This window comes from Trachurus japonicus, chromosome 19 (assembly GCF_045865225.1).
Source record: "Trachurus japonicus isolate A0001 chromosome 19, Traja_1.0".
NCBI lineage: Eukaryota > Metazoa > Chordata > Actinopteri > Carangiformes > Carangidae > Trachurus > Trachurus japonicus.
The window spans coordinates 17,093,771-17,110,900 of record NC_140925.1 but is presented as its reverse complement, the minus strand read 5'-3'; the positions used below and the strand labels follow the sequence as shown (position 1 = coordinate 17,110,900).

General features: G+C 42.0%; 1 protein-coding gene across 1 annotated transcript in view; it reads left to right on the top strand.

Moving 5' to 3' along the window:
- cacna1g (calcium channel, voltage-dependent, T type, alpha 1G subunit) overlaps positions 1-17,130 on the top strand; it is a 144,889-nt gene that overhangs the window by 19,682 nt on the left and 108,077 nt on the right. The window contains exon 3 of the mRNA XM_085762278.1: positions 6,931-7,028. Coding sequence (XP_085618404.1) covers positions 6,931-7,028 — 98 coding nt within the window. The remainder of the gene's footprint in view (positions 1-6,930; positions 7,029-17,130) is intronic.

The window sequence follows — 17,130 nt, the reverse complement described above, 5'->3', positions numbered from 1 at the left end:
GTGAAAATACTCGTTTTGATAGTGTTGCCAGTTTAGATCACTGACATTTAGCGGTTATTGGAAGTATGAAAACAGAGACGGAATGGGTCATTTATAGTAAATTATCTATAAATGAGCCATAATGAGCCTAAAAGTCTGTTTTCCAAAGGTGAAATATCATATGAAAACATTTACTCTGAATTTTGAGATGAAAACTTTTAATGACCATGTATTGCTATGGATAGCTGCAGCCATTATACAGAGCATGTATATGCATTATGCAATATGTGCAATCATTGCCTTCATTCAATCCACTGGATATCATTATCTTTATAAACAGTAGAATTGATGTGCCTCAAGAGGCTGCATTGAAAAGCAGTGTGTGATTAATTCACTCCACAGAACGGACTGGCCTCTCTCATAGTATGCTTTTGTTCCAAAGAGTGTAGGTTGCAATAAGATCATGAATGTCTTTATTTTTCTTGAAGGTTTTCATTGTGTTGCACTCTGTTGTGCAGTGACAGAATGACTTGGAGTGGAAAAAACAGAACTAGAGTTGAAACCCCGCCTGCTCTCTCACCTACCTGGTCACTCATGGTGTGAAGTGGGTGTGAATGTCGTCTGGTTGTTTTAGAAAGTTCAAGCATCGGCTGTCACCTGACATCACATCACAGAATTGATGTGTTAAGCCTAGGAGTTAAAGATTGGCCTTTAAAGCTGATTTGTTGAAGGCTGTGCTACAGTTACAGGCTTTGTAGGTTCTAGGGAAACTAATCACATTAGCATGAAACCTGCATTGGCATGTGCAATTGGTGTATACATATTAATCATTACTGCATTAAACAAACAAATAGCTTCACAGAGTAGACAACACTTGACTCTGATTGACAGGAGGGTGTACATCAGTATCACTCTAGGTGGCACTCCTCTGCTAGTTGCAACATGACAGTAAGGTTGGATGTAAAGGGACTTGAGCACCAACCAACACCGACTCAACGTCAGCGCTCGAGGCAATGTATTATTTACGACTTTTCTCACATGCTGTATGCTGCAGTAGTGCTTCGTGACACATGTAAACACACTTTGATGTGTAAAATCAGTGGGGCTCCCCTCTAAAGCTCATTTTGCCCCAAGATACAAATAAAAAGTTGTTGCATTTAAATTGATCGCATGGGGCCAGCAGGATGCCTCACTCTGCAGTTCCCTAGAAAATGACTGAAATAAGGTATTAAAGAGTGAGAACACTGGTTTGCTGAGTGACTTTGTTTGACGTTGGGATAGTTGGTTTAAAGTAGACTTAGATTTCATATGCAGGAAAGACAAGGTCACAGTTTGCAAGCTTTTTTGTAAACAGAGTTTCCTACAGTTACAAAATAATGAGCTCCTGGAGGGGACGATAGTAAGTACATAATCATATTACTGTTATGTATTATTAAATATTGGCTGTTTTTATTGGTGTGTCTTGTTTTCATTTTCATTTAAGCCAACTACAGTTTTGTTTCATTGCCCATCAGCCCAATAGCAGAAAGTGGAATGGGGTACAACAGTAGGGCGTATAGCTGAATCTCTCATTTGTTCATGGGAACTGTGAAGAGTTCACTCAAAGAGTCACTTAATGCAAGAGTACAGTTTTGCAGATAACACCTCTGACATTTCTATTTTGCGACGGGGAAGAGGAGGACTCCTTCATAGTATCTGATTTTCGCAAGAGAAAGAGAGATATTCAATTATCCGCCAGGGCTGTGAAAAAGAAGTTGGTTAACATTTGGGTTAGATAAGCAGCAGAGTGGGTTGATGACAGGAAGTGTTGCTGATGTAAGGGTTTCGTTCCAATTCAGCATGAAAACACTCCATCTGTCTGTTCCCTGTGTTTTTTTCCTTTCTCTACTTCTTCTCATTCTACACACACTTCATTTAAATAACCACTTCCTCAGTATTAGCTACTGCCCATGCAGCCAACGATATAATAAGGTGGTTGTCACATAAAAGTTGGTACGAGTGAGCGCACACAGCATTTCGACTTCAACAATACGTGTCTGTATGGAGAGGCTGACACCACAGTCAAAACCAGCCCCCACATACACACAGCCTAAGAACTATCCATCACGTTTAATTCATTTTCTGAGGAACATCTAGTGTGACAGCTTGCCTGTCACTGATGTGGAGGCAAATAGAAAGTACGTAAACAAAATGTGACCAGAAATATCAGAGAGAGAAAAAACATGACTGGTTATGTCATGAATGAATAAAAGGACAGAATATGATGGAGCAACGTGCTGCTGCAGTGTCATCCAGTAATAAAAGTCTTTATTAATAAGTCATGCAGTACAGACAGTGGAGTTAGGCAGAATGTTGATTGTAGAGCCAAGAGGTAGCATGAAGAATGAGGGTGAGCCTACAGTAACAGAGTGCAGAGGTACTGATGTCCATCCCTGAATGCATCACTTAGAACTATTTCAGCATATCATTCAATATTTCATGGATAAGTGCTTTGACTCCAGGGGGTCACATATGCAAATGTGTAATAGAGCCCCAAAACATTTTGCACCTGCATATCTTTCTATTCACTGCACAATTAGAAATTAAGTGTGAAGACAAGAAGAGATGACTATGAAATATTAGGATGAGAGATATTAAGAGAATGAAATTAAAAAAATAACAACAAAAAAGCTTGTAGATATCTAGAGCACATATCTATGAGATTTTCTGTTCAGTTAAATTTGCAGGGACAGTGTGTAAGGAGGGGACGGTGTGTTAGGAGGCAGTGGACACAGAAGAACAATGGCATACATGTGTTGTGTGTCTGTTAATTTGACACATTTATTATCATTGCTCACTGTTCTCAGCTCGAATTCCCCGAATTAAACACGAAAATTGTGTTCATGAAGATATGATTCAAAACCCAGTTTAGCTTGGCTAACCCACCTCTCAAGTCTCCAGATTAAAATATGATGATGTCAAATGCTCCATTTACTTCAAATAGTACCAAAGCGTAAGCTCTAAGATTGTTGGTCTGTATTCTAAAGGCAGGGCAGGTTCTCTATGACAAAGCCTGATAGATGCTGCGCTGCTGTGTGATCAGGTAACTGCTTGTAGGTTTGAGATTGGTCTGGTCTGCAAGTGCTATTGTCTTAATAGGAGCTTTAATGTGGGTTTAGAGATACCACTGAAAAATGGACCAATGTGAAGGTCCATCATGAAGCAGTTTTCTAATTGGGGGCTCTAAACATGTGTCTGGTTTGCCTCACCATGTGTTTCTATCCCAGCTCCAAATCACGAAGCCTGTGGAGAGACTCCAGAAAACCTGTTAATTCCATTGAGTTTTCTTCAGTATACCTATATCTATACATCATGATTTTCATTAACATTGTCAAATGGAAGCCTGGGCAGGGAAATGATGGATACACGCTGGTGAGGTTCATTTTCTATGTGTCTTACTATTGATTTTACCAGGATTTAGCGATTTGGTTGCTCTATGATTTATCTATCCCTTTGTATCCATGTGTCAGATGTGGGGCTGGAAGCTACTCTACAACTGTGCACAAGCTGCAGGAAGACTGATGAGTGGAGTGACTAAGACAGACAGAAGATGGACGGACTAATATATACAAGCAGATAGATTAGGTTAGATGAGGACAGGACGGGTTAAGCTTTGGACACTGTCCTACATTCCTGAGCTGTCTTGAGTAGTTTTCCTATTATAGGTCTTTCTGGGTGGCATTACGTCTAGAGTGTGTGTGTGTGTGTGCGCGTGTGCATGAGATGTTCCAAGCTACTGTTGCCTTTGTGTTGGAGGTGGTGTAGCTGGACAGCTGTATGTATACCATCCTTCATGTGCCCTGCTGTTTTGGCACAAACACACGCCCTCTGCGATAACAGAGGACGGGCTACGAAGCGAAGGCGTCTACACGCGACTCCAGCGCCGTGTGTGGATTGGCTTTGCATGCTTTAGTTTGGGAATTCTCCTCACGCAAACTCCCCCGAAGGTTGGGCCTCCCCTCGTCCTCTGCTGCTTCTCATTTTCGTCCTCCTCCTCCCGCTGCCCTCCCCTGTATCAGCAACATCAACACTGGCACGGACTCTGACGAAATCAGCGCACGACTTCCTGTCGTTTCCATCGTTTGTTTGATACACTCCATTTCTCCTCGGCTGTTTCTTCATTCCAGATGAGGGGAGATGGGTCAGTTTTCACTGAGCACACCAACATTCATCTGGCTCTCATCAAGGGCAGCAAGTGTTTTTGCATGGACTATTTTTCAACAGACATCATTCATCATCTGCTTTTAAGTTTGTTTATGTGACCCTGTCTGATGAAAAATTACCCTAATATTTGTATTACATTACTCTGGGGATTTATAGCGTGGCTGTGGCACTCAAACATGAGTTTTCCCATTGGTGTCCTGATAATGTTCCTATAAATTTCCCATAGGGTCTGCACCACGCAGACCTGAAATTACGCTGAATTTAATGAGTATTCTATATCTTCTATAGCCTGATAATCAGATTGAAATGGAATTTTGTTTTCATTTCATTATTCAGTCTGACATTTTCTGTCTGGAAGGGTTTGTTATGTTGACCTTGTTTGAGAAATGTGCTTATTTGCATTCTTACAGAAGTAAAGAAATAAATCATGTTTATCAATTAACAATTGTATGGTATCTAGATTACTTAAGCACAGTGAAGACACAGATATACAAATATAGATATAAATCTGTTTTTCACAGGCTCACTCTTTACTAATTAACCCTGAAATCTTATGTCTGTGGAGTTTTGATTTCTTGTGGTATGTGATATGTCCCTTAGAATTTATAATGGGACTGATAGTTGACTGACTGGGAATCTAATCTGTGTCAGTTCTCTTCTATGCCCTTAAGGCAGTATTTTACTCTTCCTAAAAAAATTACCAGTTGATTTCTTTAGACTTGAATTTCCATGGCAGCCCTAACACAGCTGCTGATGTGATGTACCTGTTCCCAGGGGCTGGATTACAGTGTTAGCCCTCTCCACTGGTGAGAGAAGGGCAGCTCTCTAGTGTTGTGGTAACTGTTTACCCATTTACCTTCTGTCTCTACTTTGCAGGCCATCTGTCAGTGCTAGGTGTGAGTGTTGCATGTAGTTTGTATGTGTATGAAAGAGAATGTGTACCCCCCCCCCCCAATAGATCTACATACTATTCTGCACAAACTGTCACTTCAAATAACTGATCATAACCACAACACCAAATCTTCACAAATAGAATAAAACACAAAATAAATACCAATCACATAATAATCACACATAATCAGAAATACCAAACTAAAGTAACAACAGACAAATTACAAAATTGCACAAACCCTCCATTCCTTTGCTCTTAAAAGAACCTAACTTTTCCTTCAAACTACTTCAAACACATGGGTGGTGTTTATTATTCTTAATGAACTCACAAAACCTCGAAAAAAAAATCTGTGTGTGTGAAAGTACAGATCGAGGTTCACAGTAGTGTGAAAGAATTCCTACTTGGCAGCTTTTCATAGTGTGACTGATTTTATTAATGGAGACAGACATGTGCTATTTAATAGATTCAGCCACTCCAGTGCATGATGAAACTACCCCCACCCCCTCCATCTCCCCATCTCCCTCAGTATCTGAGAGTGAGAGAGGAGACAACGGGCAGAAGTCAGAAGGCGCCCACCCTGACCTGTGGTGATATGATGTAATTATCATGATGTGCAAATAAATCAAAACAAAATGCAAATGTATTATTAATAATACATCAGTAATTATATATTTGTTATTGTGAGCACCCCTACTGCCGCCAGCAAGATGCCCCATTGCCCCATGGGTCTCTGCCAATGTCACCCATCTCTAATTCCTCCATTGTGTATCTATCTCAGTATTCATTTAGTCTAACTAAACAGAAATGGCTGATACTGTACTGGGACATAGACATTCATACACTCATTGAATGAGCTTCTTGCACCTCAGGTGATCAACAGGCTTGTGCACACACACACACACACACACAAATACACACACACATACTGTCCAACATGTGTTGCAAATTTGTCAGACAGACAGACTTGGAGTCGTTGCGAGTAGGGAATTCCTTCATCTGCATGCCCCTGCACATGTGCTCAGCATCTGCTCGACACACACACAAGCACAAGCACACGTACGCATACACACGAGAGAGAGAGAGAGAGAGCGCAAGTGTGAGAAGAGGAGACGATAAACACCGATCAAAAAACAAGAAAAACGTTTTTTCAAGCATTCCTCGGTCCTGCTCTCTCCTCTTAGCGCCGTCCTTCTAACCTCCCATCCCAGCGCCTCTGAAGCGCTGCTGGAGAGGCTGTTAGGAGCTCAGGCTGCCTCAAGGTTACAGGGAAGACTGATCTGATGCTGCTCTCTTTATGTACCATGATGCCACATCCTCCGCTCAATGACAAGTGATTCACCCACCCTTGATGTCTCGGGAGGGGATGCACATATGCCTGTCCTCTCTCCTTTGAAGGTTGATAGCGCGGGGGGGTGCATGTGTTTGTCAGGCGCACAAACATTGCGTGCATGCCATGCTCCGCATACAAGCACAAACACATGCACTGCGTTGTGTGTGCGTGTGGTGTTTTTCTAACTTTCTGGTCCTGGAGTTGCAGTCCAGTTCGCTCTGGAATGAAAGCATGCTGTTTGCCAGAACACATGCATTGCAGTGGTCTCTAAAGGCAGGAGTGTCGATGTGATTCAGATTATTATGGGATTAATTGCCACTTGCCCAGAAAGAGTGAGAGAGCATGTAATACACGCAGTACATAATTGAACTGGTTAATTGTGTCTTTTCTTTACAGGAAGCAGGTTCTGTATTTGACCTGTGACAGAAAATATTTGTTTTGTTGTTTTAACATTATTCTCTCTCTCTCTCTCTCTCTCTCTCTCTCTCTCTCTCTCTCTCTCTCTCTCTCTCTCTCTCTCTCTCAGGATGTTGGAGTACTCTCTCAACCTGCAGAACGTCAGTTTTTCAGCGGTGAGGACGGTGCGGGTGCTGAGGCCACTGAGAGCCATCAACCGAGTGCCAAGTGAGTCAGAGTGGGAGCTACTACTGCTCCTCATACTTCAGCCCTGTAACCAGACTCAGGATATTAGAGGACAATCTGCTCTCACATCCAAACACTTTTTGGCTCAGTCTGCAGCCTTTTGATCTAAAAACCAAAGCCAGGCCGTGTAGAACTTTTAGTCTGGCCATAGATTTAGACCACTGTAAATAATTCTCAAAGAAATCAGATGGTATCTGTGCAAGTTTGGGGTGAGAACTCTGGAGTGTGTGAGGCTCAGATGTATGAACTATTCACAGGGAATAGAAGATTCTGACACCCAAGATTCACTTCTGATCAAGTCCTGATATCACCTTAGAGTGACCTGTTCAACACCTGAAAAGGGACAGCAGACAGACCAACGGGATTATACTGCCAAGGGAAAATAAAATATTTGAAGTGTCAAAAGAAAAAGCAGCTCTGTAGCATTTGAAATCCATTGGATTGACTTTAAATTAGATATATGAATAATTGGACTTATAGTTTTCCAGTTGAGAGTGAGATATTGAGATCGATATCACTTCCATCACTGTTCACTAATAAGCTAGAGGCAGCTGTTTCCCCTTTATGCCCGAGTTAAGCTAAGTGGCTGCTGGCTCTAGCTATATATCCATGTTCCAAGATGAGAGTGGTGTCCATATTTTCACATAATGAAGGAAAATTAATGTGTCACGCCATTCCTTTATGATTCCTTTAAAATTCATGAATGGATTTTCAATTAGTTTGAAATGCTGAAATCACAAAACGGTTAAATACACAAGATTTAACGATGTATGACAAATGTAGTCCTCAATTAATGCCAAAAGGCTCCATTGATGTCTGTTTTCTTGTATTCCCACTGTGGTCATAGACATCAAACCGACATCTGAGCTGAAATTATTACTTGGCTTGAAAGAAAAATCTAACAGAAGTCAAGTCAGTGTACATTAATTTGAAATATTCATCTACAAACGGACGTTTCATAACTTATTACCGTGACCAACAATTAATATCTTCCTTTACTCAGGCTCAGTAGCAGAGGGTAAATAGAAAGTCAAGGACACGTGCACTGTTGATTAAATTACGTTTTCCAAGATAAACCTACAAATTAAGAACTCTGGCACAAAGATCATAAAAAAATGTTCCTACTCTTCAGTGTTTCTTCCAGATGTTTGTCTGCTCGTTGCTCATCTTCACCTACAATGTTTTCTTCTGTTTTCAATCTGAGTAACATTCTTTGCTTGGTTCCTATGGAGTATTCATTTGGTTTTCTTACTTATTTATGAGGTGCTACAGGAAGTGCTGTGATGTGAAAGTTCGGTCTCTGCTGACCAGCTAGCCCCGCCCCTTCCAGCCTCAGGTTTCCCTGGTTTCCCTGAGGCAGGGAGGTCTCGCCTGTCTTTCCCTGCAGCTGGTGACACTGGCTCTTGTTGTGCTCCGTGGAGAACTAGTACATGTAGTACTACATCACACTCGCTGAGAAACATGTACTGCTGTCACTGGCTGCAGCTAGTGGGTCAGCTACTCTGTATTTAAAAGATTTTCTTTCTTTTTTTGGCATTTCTGTTTTATTTCATAGTGATAGTAGAGGCAGTCAGGGAAGAGAAAAGGAATCACCTGCAGCAAAGGATCCTGCCACTGCATTAAGGACTTAGGCTTAGCACTTGTAATTCATATACACTGTACTTTATAGGCCTATTGTTAGCTGTAACACCTCACAATAGAAGAGATTGAAGTCTCCAAATTAAATAGTTCAGTAAGATCATCCCCAGTACAAGATTGTACGACCAGCCACCTCTTTGTCGTCTCTCTACCGTCCTATCACAATAAATGCCAAAAAGATTAAGACAGAAACAGAGCATGAGGTTGGGTAGAAATGTTACACAGTGATAATAATGATATCTGAGAAGAATTCAATTAAAACACATCTCTGAGTTTCCACACATACAGTATGCAGGTGTAAATGAACCACACAGGAGTAACTATAAATTCCTGTCAGGCACTTTGCACTGTGCATACAACTGATAATTACAACACCATAGTAGGTGTCCACAGAGTTTTTCATAACATTATTGATGAAACGGCTCTTTTGTTTTCAAACACTGATTTGACTGGTGCTCTGCAGTCACAATATGGATCATCAAAAACAACAGAGAGGTGGTGCACACCTCACTGACAGTGGAAGTGAACATGCAGTAGAAGCCACGGCTGAAGGCTCCACTGTCACTCACTGGTTTAGCATTCAGTGCTTAGCCCGACCCAGCATGCACCAGTTCGCCACGCAAACATGGAAGGTTGCGTTTGATTTGGGACACTTGCTGTGGTCGCTGGCTGGTGCACCTAATCACCAGTTGATTTGGCTCCTGTCCTTTTTGTTTTTCAGTTTCAGTTTCAAAGGTAGAGAAGTAAAACACAACTGTGTAGCAGTGTCAGGGGAAAATGTGTCTCATTACTTACACCTCTGATGGTTTATAATGTAGGTGACCTCCACTCCTCTGTTATGCTACTTACTGTAATTGGTGTTCATGCAGGTGGAGTGAATCCCTACACAGCAGAGGAATGTAGGTCAGGGACGATCTGATCCAGTGTGCTGCATTGGCACGCGCACAACAGTGTGTGTTGTGTTTTGGCTTCCCCCAGCCACACAGACTTATATGCAATTTTCCAACTCATCACGTTTTATTAAGGCACAGTAGTTTATAGCTGCACACACACACTTTATCACACTTGTTTATTACGATAAAAAACACACATCTCTGAGTGGCTGCCATCTGTAATCTCCCACCCTCCTCAGCACACTTACACATACACACACACAAACACACACTTTATCCTAACCCCCAAAAACCCTCCAGATCCATCTCCCCTTTCCTCCCATCAGTCCCCATTAGAGTTTAATCAGCACAGTTTAAATACCCATGTGCAGATTAATGTTTAGATAGATAATACATTTATTTACACCCACCCAGCCGTCCATTCATTCTTACCTTGAGTCCACCCCTGCAATATAGTTACAGTGAAATACAGACTCCAATTATGTAATTAATAACTGTCCAGTGGTGATTACTTGTGTGTGTATGTTGGGTACCCATGTTGGGGTTTGAGTGTGACATCAGCCACCTTCCCACCTCTGCCATCCCTCTGCTGATGACACAAACCTCCCAGCTACTTGTCAATCAAAGCAGTGGCAGGGGTCCACCAGTGCTCATTAGGACACACACCCACACACCCGGAGAGAGACACACTGACATGCACAATGACTCGCTCGTTAGACATCCAACCATCCCTCATCCTAATCACTGGCCTAATAGCGCATTAATGTGCGGATGATTTGGTCTGGTTCTCACCCCGCAGGGAGGTGGGTGTGTGTGTGTGTGTGTGGGGTGGATGACGGGGGTGGGGATGGGTGGATGGCTGGGGGGGGGGGGGGTCTCCGTGCATTTGGTGGTGGCTGATATCTGTCTCCCCTCTTCAGCTTCCCCTTCATCACTTGAGCTGTCTAATCAAGTCCTGTGGAGAAGCTTTCAGCGTTCATCATAGCTCTGGGTGGAGATGTTTGTTGTGGAGCTCGGCTATTTTAAGGCACACTTAATTGAATTTGATTATACAGGAGCTCCAGTTCTGAGAGAATTTATCTCCTACGTGTTAGACCAGATTTATACCTCTGACCAAGGTGTTTTTTTTCTCTTTGAGAAGAGACGAGGTCATGAGAAGGTCAGTAACTAGAGGGTAGTTTACCCAGTTCTGTTTTTGCTGTGACGGAATCTTCAAACAATTCATTCTAGATCTAAATAATCGTATGACAACTTTTTTTTTGAGGATTTTAGAAATAAAGGTTATGGATATGGGCCTGTCATTGTCTTAAAGGGATAGTTCAACATTTTGGCAAATTGGACCATTGCCATAATCCCTATAGTAATTTCATGCAAAACCGCTGATGCGCGTTCCCGTCGGGGGCAGTTTTTCGGCAAGCAGTCTCTGCATTTGTCTCGAAAACAACTCTTTTCTCGTAACGTTCCGTTATTATGTCATAGTGTGGTGAATGTGCAGGTCATAACTTGTCCACGAGAGCGTTTTGGAGTTGTTGGATTGTGTATTTGATGCGTGAAACCAAGAAATCCCATTAGCCTCCATAGCGTAGCTCTGAGCAGCTTGCGGCTCTGCTCTGCCGTTCTAAAAATAGCTTGCACCGACAATTAAAGGTAACAAACCTACTCCTAAAACGATAGGGATTATAGCAATGGGCCAATTTGCCAAAATGCTGAACTATCCCTTTAAACATCTGGATCAAGTGTAGAGATAGGCAAGGCAAGGCAATTTTATTTGTATAGCCCATTTTTACAAACAGTTTGTCTCAATGTTTACAGACAAGGAAGCAGGTAATAGCTCTAATCCACACCTCTATTCTCTATTCTACCCTACACTATGAATGTTTAAATGACATTTTGAAAAAAAAACTGTTTGTATTGGTTAAAATAGATTGTGCTTGTTAAAAAATGTAGCTCGCATAAAGATTTGACCCTGGTTTGGGATAAATGTATTCATATATGGAGGTCATTCTTTTTCTTGCCACTGCTGCAGAAGATATAGACGAGACAGCGCTGAGCACCTCGGCTGATACTCTGCAGATTAAATATTAATTCAGACATTATCAGCGTGCACTCACAGGTCAGCAGAGTTCACTCAGACTGTCAGCCCAAGGTGGCAGAAACTTTCCATGCAGAGCCTCTTAGCTGAGTTACATGTTGATCCCCGTCCACTGCTGCCAAAAATGCAAGCCATCTGAACTGGGATCAGCAGACGTATAAACTGTTAGTACTCGAATCCCTCTGCAGCGCCATGTTGCTCTTTTCTCTCTCTCTCTGTGTTACCTCTTACCTTGAGTCTGCGTTGGACCTGAGGGCTGGAGCTCATCCTGAAACACATACACACCCTCAGACTCGCATTAATGAACACTGGGCCGGTGTCCATGTCCTGGGCTCTGGCAGTGATTGATGCATTAACATGGCAGCCCTCCTAGTGGAAGTGACAGATACATTTTGCAGGCTTCATCCATCCACTGCCAACAAAACCAAAAATCCCAGCCCATGTCACCACCACATCACCTCCCACCGTCTGCCACCTGATTGGCTATCATCCTCACGTCCTAGCACTGGCCCCGCTGGGACCTTGTAACCAGGCTTGTTATTGGCTACATCAATGCAGACATGACCACTTGGGACACGGGGTCTGTGTGGGTCTTAATATTCAAAGGAGGCGGCTAGACAGAGGGGGATTCCCCCTCCCTGGAGGGAAATAATCTTTTATTGGACAGTGTTCATAGCACAGATATGGTGATAGGGTGAGGTTCAATGGGTATGCATGTACAGTATCTAGTACATGAAGAGCTAAATCTAGATTGCTTAATTGTTGAGAAACACAAAGTGCTATTTTTTTCTATCTCTTCAAAGCAAACAGTGCTTCTTCTAAGTATTAAATAACTGCAAACTTTAACATTTAGAATATATTGTCAGCAATTGCTACTTTTGTAACCTCCATTCAGCTGCTACAATATGCAAATAGTAGCGAAATGCTGCCTTAATGGGTTTTGGTTTCAGGCCTCAAGGCACTGAAACCTAGAAATACTGACTTTAATATGCTGAAACTGAATTCTTCTGCCCTGTGTTTGCAGCACTTAAGGTGCCATTGTTATACACAGAGAAGGGAAATAACCTGTCGTGTCCTCAGGCTACATGCCACATTCAGCAAACACTATTTTGGTGAAGAAAAACACGTTTTTGGAAAAAGGAAGGGACCTCAGGATGATGGCCGCTCAGCTGCCAAAGTGCCTGGGTTGGTGGATATATAAACAATTGGTTATTGCCAAGACCAGCTGGAGTTAGAGTGGAAAACCACCCATACGCTATAGTTGGAAAAGTAAGGTACAGAGCATGGAGACTCTCAGACAGGCAGGGAGGGTCTGATAAAATACTCTTAAATGCATCATGGGCAATTTTGAGACTTGACTCATATATTAGACTTAAATTCAGAATATATCACCCTCTGCTGCCTCCATTAATTACAGCTTTTAAAAATCTGTCTTCTGAACCTGCAGCAAATGACCTCAACTGGACACATTAGCTTTTAATCACCAAACTTGTCAGGAGACTTGGATTCAACAGGGAAAGATCAGTTATGGGCTGTGTAAGAATAATTATTGAGGTTAGCAACATCTAAAGACTCTGCGATTACACACCATTGACGTAAAGCTTCCTCCTTAAGCAGAGTGGAGAGGACTGAATCAGGAGTCTAAACATTACTGGTGGTCCAGTATGTGGCTGGTGGAAATTTTCAGTTGAGACATCCCACAAGTCACGGTCGTGATATGGCTGGCTGCATCACACTGGGTCTAAAATGACAGAAGTGCAATAGTCTACATAGCACACCAACTAGATCCTGATTGGCTAAGGGGATGTGATCATAGAGGTCATTGGTCTGGTACAGCAGCAGTGATGTGGAACAGTGAAACAGAAGGCTATTAAGACGAGAGACTACAGGCAAAAACACTGTTTTTTCATGCACTGATCAATTTTGAGATCTTGGGCTATTTTTCTTCCTTAACATGTCTTCTTTCACAAAAGTCGAAAGAAATGGTAGAAAATCCACATCTGGGTGGTTATTTTACTTCATTTTGTCTTCTACCATCACTAGATTTCTCCTAAATGTACCAAAAGTTAGCATGATACTATGACATACTGTGCTGTGCCTGTTGTCTGACTCATGTCATGTCAGGTATCACTGTAAAGCTCTCTCTCCTGAACAATTATTACAAGAAATTGTCATTTCCTCCGTATCCGCAACCAATCATAAAAGTAAGATTTACATTAATTTTACAGTACAAGTCTTTAAAGGTCTCTTGAGGTACTCTTGAGCTAGAAATCTTCACTTCAGCAGCACTTAGAGACACCAAACCTTCCTGTCTATATCCTGAAGGTTTTTATAGAGGGGTTTGTTATATCATTCAAAGCCTGATTTATACAACATTTTATTCCTAAAAACATGGCGAAATTTGATTATTTTTTTTAGGGCTGGTGACAGTATTTTCTCATTTATATAGTGATAAAAAGAGAAATCTAAAATTAACCCTATTCACCTGTAGTGTCTCCCCTTAAACACATTAACCTATAGAAAAAAATGGAAAAAGTGAGGTAAAAGCACTTTATTTGTTTGATCACAACAACAGTTCACAAACAGCTACCGGATGATGGTGTCTAAACTGCACCAGGGTGGAGGGCAGTGATGACACCAGACCCCAGGCCTGCAAATGAACAATTGATATTACAGGAGAAAACATTAGCATGCTGATGAGTCTTGATGACACATTTGATGCCACGAGTAAACCCTGTTTAAACAAGACAGCGTTGACTAACGAGCCAGAGGTGGCATTCAATAGGTGATTATCACAGGACACAAACAAACACACACAGACATCGACTCTGTCTCCGTCTTAATGAGACTGAGTCCAGAATAGCCCTTTGCATGCTCTCTGATTGTTTAGCTAATGTATGTGCCCTTTCCCTGAAGCCTTATCAGAGCAGCACAAACACAGGCAGCACCCGCGCACGTACTTTTCCTCCCAGCACAGTCAGTGTTATTTTTGAGGGTTTTATCCTCTTCTCTACGCTTTGTTAGACTCGGTATTTGAGCAACTCCTGGTTCATATGCATTGTTTTGTACTTCCGCCCAAGTAAACACTAAAGGCAACAAGAACGCATCAACATCATCAACCTCCAGGCTCGGAGCGCCTCCGTCGCCCTCCTCCTCCCACTTGCACATTGTTTGCCTACCCTTAGTACTGTAATTAAACAGCTCACTGCATCGTCCCGGCCTCTGTTCTTCTCTAAGCTGCGCAGCGCTGGAGAAATTAAAGACTGATAAGGTTAGAAGGAGTTCAGAGGAGAGAGCTGTTTGCCAGGGGATGAAAGCAAAGAATGTCACAGAGTAATCCTCGCTCTTCACTGTCAGTCTGCTCGCAGCTAAAACAATATCTGCTAACTAGCATCTTGTTAGTCGAATCTCAATATGACACCGCGGCAGCAGTTGGCAGGCAAGTGATATTTCGTTGCTCAAAGAAAGAATATCCTCTTTTCTGTTTGTGTTTGGAGTCCAAAGTGATTTTCAGATTAAGGTTTTTAGTTTCGTAAAGCTTGAAGTTCAGCGCTTTGATCATTTGGCGTTGTGTTCCCAGCTGAAGACGAGGAAGCAACCAGCTCCACGCAGCTTGTCTGAGAAATGTGACTTTAAATTGTTTTAAGTGTTGTTTTTGAATATTTAGAGGCATACAGACACATACAAAGTTAACTCAAACCCTTTGAAAGTCTTAGCAACTTAGACGCAGAGTGACTTGCGGGTAAACGTCTCAGAAACATGAAAAACATAAAAGACAGTGAGGTTAAGATGCAGGAATATCTGTTGTAGGCATGCAGGAAAGCTTCCCAGCATGCATCATGGCATGGCAAGTAATTTAATTTTTCAACATTGTTAATGCTATTACTGTACTTTACAATTCTGTCCTGCATAGTTTTCCACTATTTTTTTTTATTACATACAAACACTCAACTAATGTGACAGGCACAAAAGCAACAGCAGATTTAGTCTAAAATGAGGCATTGTACCTGACAAATATACGATAAATATGCATACAAATATAAAAAAGGAATATATCATTTTTGTAATGTAGCTCAGACACCTCTCACTACATACCAAATGGAAGTCAGCGTAACCAAAATTACAACAAGAACTGCACTGCAGAAAATATAGATGAGACTGTCGGCTTTCTGCATTCCAACGTTCCATTCGCCTGGAGCCTTTATGTGCTGAGTTTACATGCTCTCCATGTGTCTGTGTAGGTTCGCTCCAGGTTCCCCAGCCTCCTCCAACAGTCTGCATGACATGCCAACTAGGTTAATTGCAGACTCTTAATTGCCCATAAATGTGAGTGTGTGTGATTGCTCGTCTCTATATGTCAGCACTGTGATAGACTGGTGACCTATTCAGGGTGTTCCCCGCCCTCGCCCCGCACACAGCTGGGGTTGCCTCCAGCCCCCTGCAACCCTGCATAGATAGGCAGCATAGACGATGGATGTATGATAGAAAAGAGACAGCACATAATATTATACTTGATTAATATTTTTGACTTACTTTTGAATCTTTGCACTTTGAAATATGTTGAGAGATGTTTTTCATGTCGTCATGAGAGATCGCTAACAATTTATTAGCTATTTATATATTTCACATTGGCATGTGATTCCCATGTGATTTTTCACGTGTGAAAAAATTTGCACATGGGAATCGTGTTATTTGCACATGGGAAACGTGGTTTTGGCCCAGTTTTATGTGAATCACATGTGAATTCCATGTGAACCCATTTGGTAACATGTTTTACACATGTGCTCTACATGGTAACATGTGATATGTGTGTTTCACATTGGTCTTGTAGGTCAGAAGTGGACAACACACAGAAGAGGATGGAATTGATATGAAATGAGCATGAACAGTATAATTAGAATATTTTGTGATTTTGTACAAATTGATGAACAAACAAATGAAACAAAAGGTAAACACAACAGAGTTCTGATGGGTTCAGCCCTCTGTTCTCTACATATTTTTTTATTTTTCTCTGTGTTTTATCCTCGGGTCACATGTCTCGCATTTTCAGAGGCACGTTTCCATTTTGGGAGTGTCTAGTCATCCCCGTCTGCAGTCTCGGACGTGGAGCTAGTTACCATCCACTCAAAGCAAATAAGAAGAGACGCAGGTGTACACAGGCCCTTGACTCAGAAAGCCCATTAGTACACAGAACAGAGATTACAAAGCTGACTGGGCAGGAGCTGGACCTGGACGGCAGAGCAGAGGAAGCAGACCTAATCTGCCTGCTAACAGATGGCTCCACAGATCACACACAGCCACCCGCCTGCCAGCGACGTTGGAATGGAGTAGCTGCCCATGGCGAGGTTGGAGAGGGCGCACAGACGGAGGAGGAGATGATTGTTATTGAATATGATTTGTCAATCATTTGGAATGAGCACGCTATTCAGGTTGAAAGAGGCCAAAAGGATTGATTCTCTTA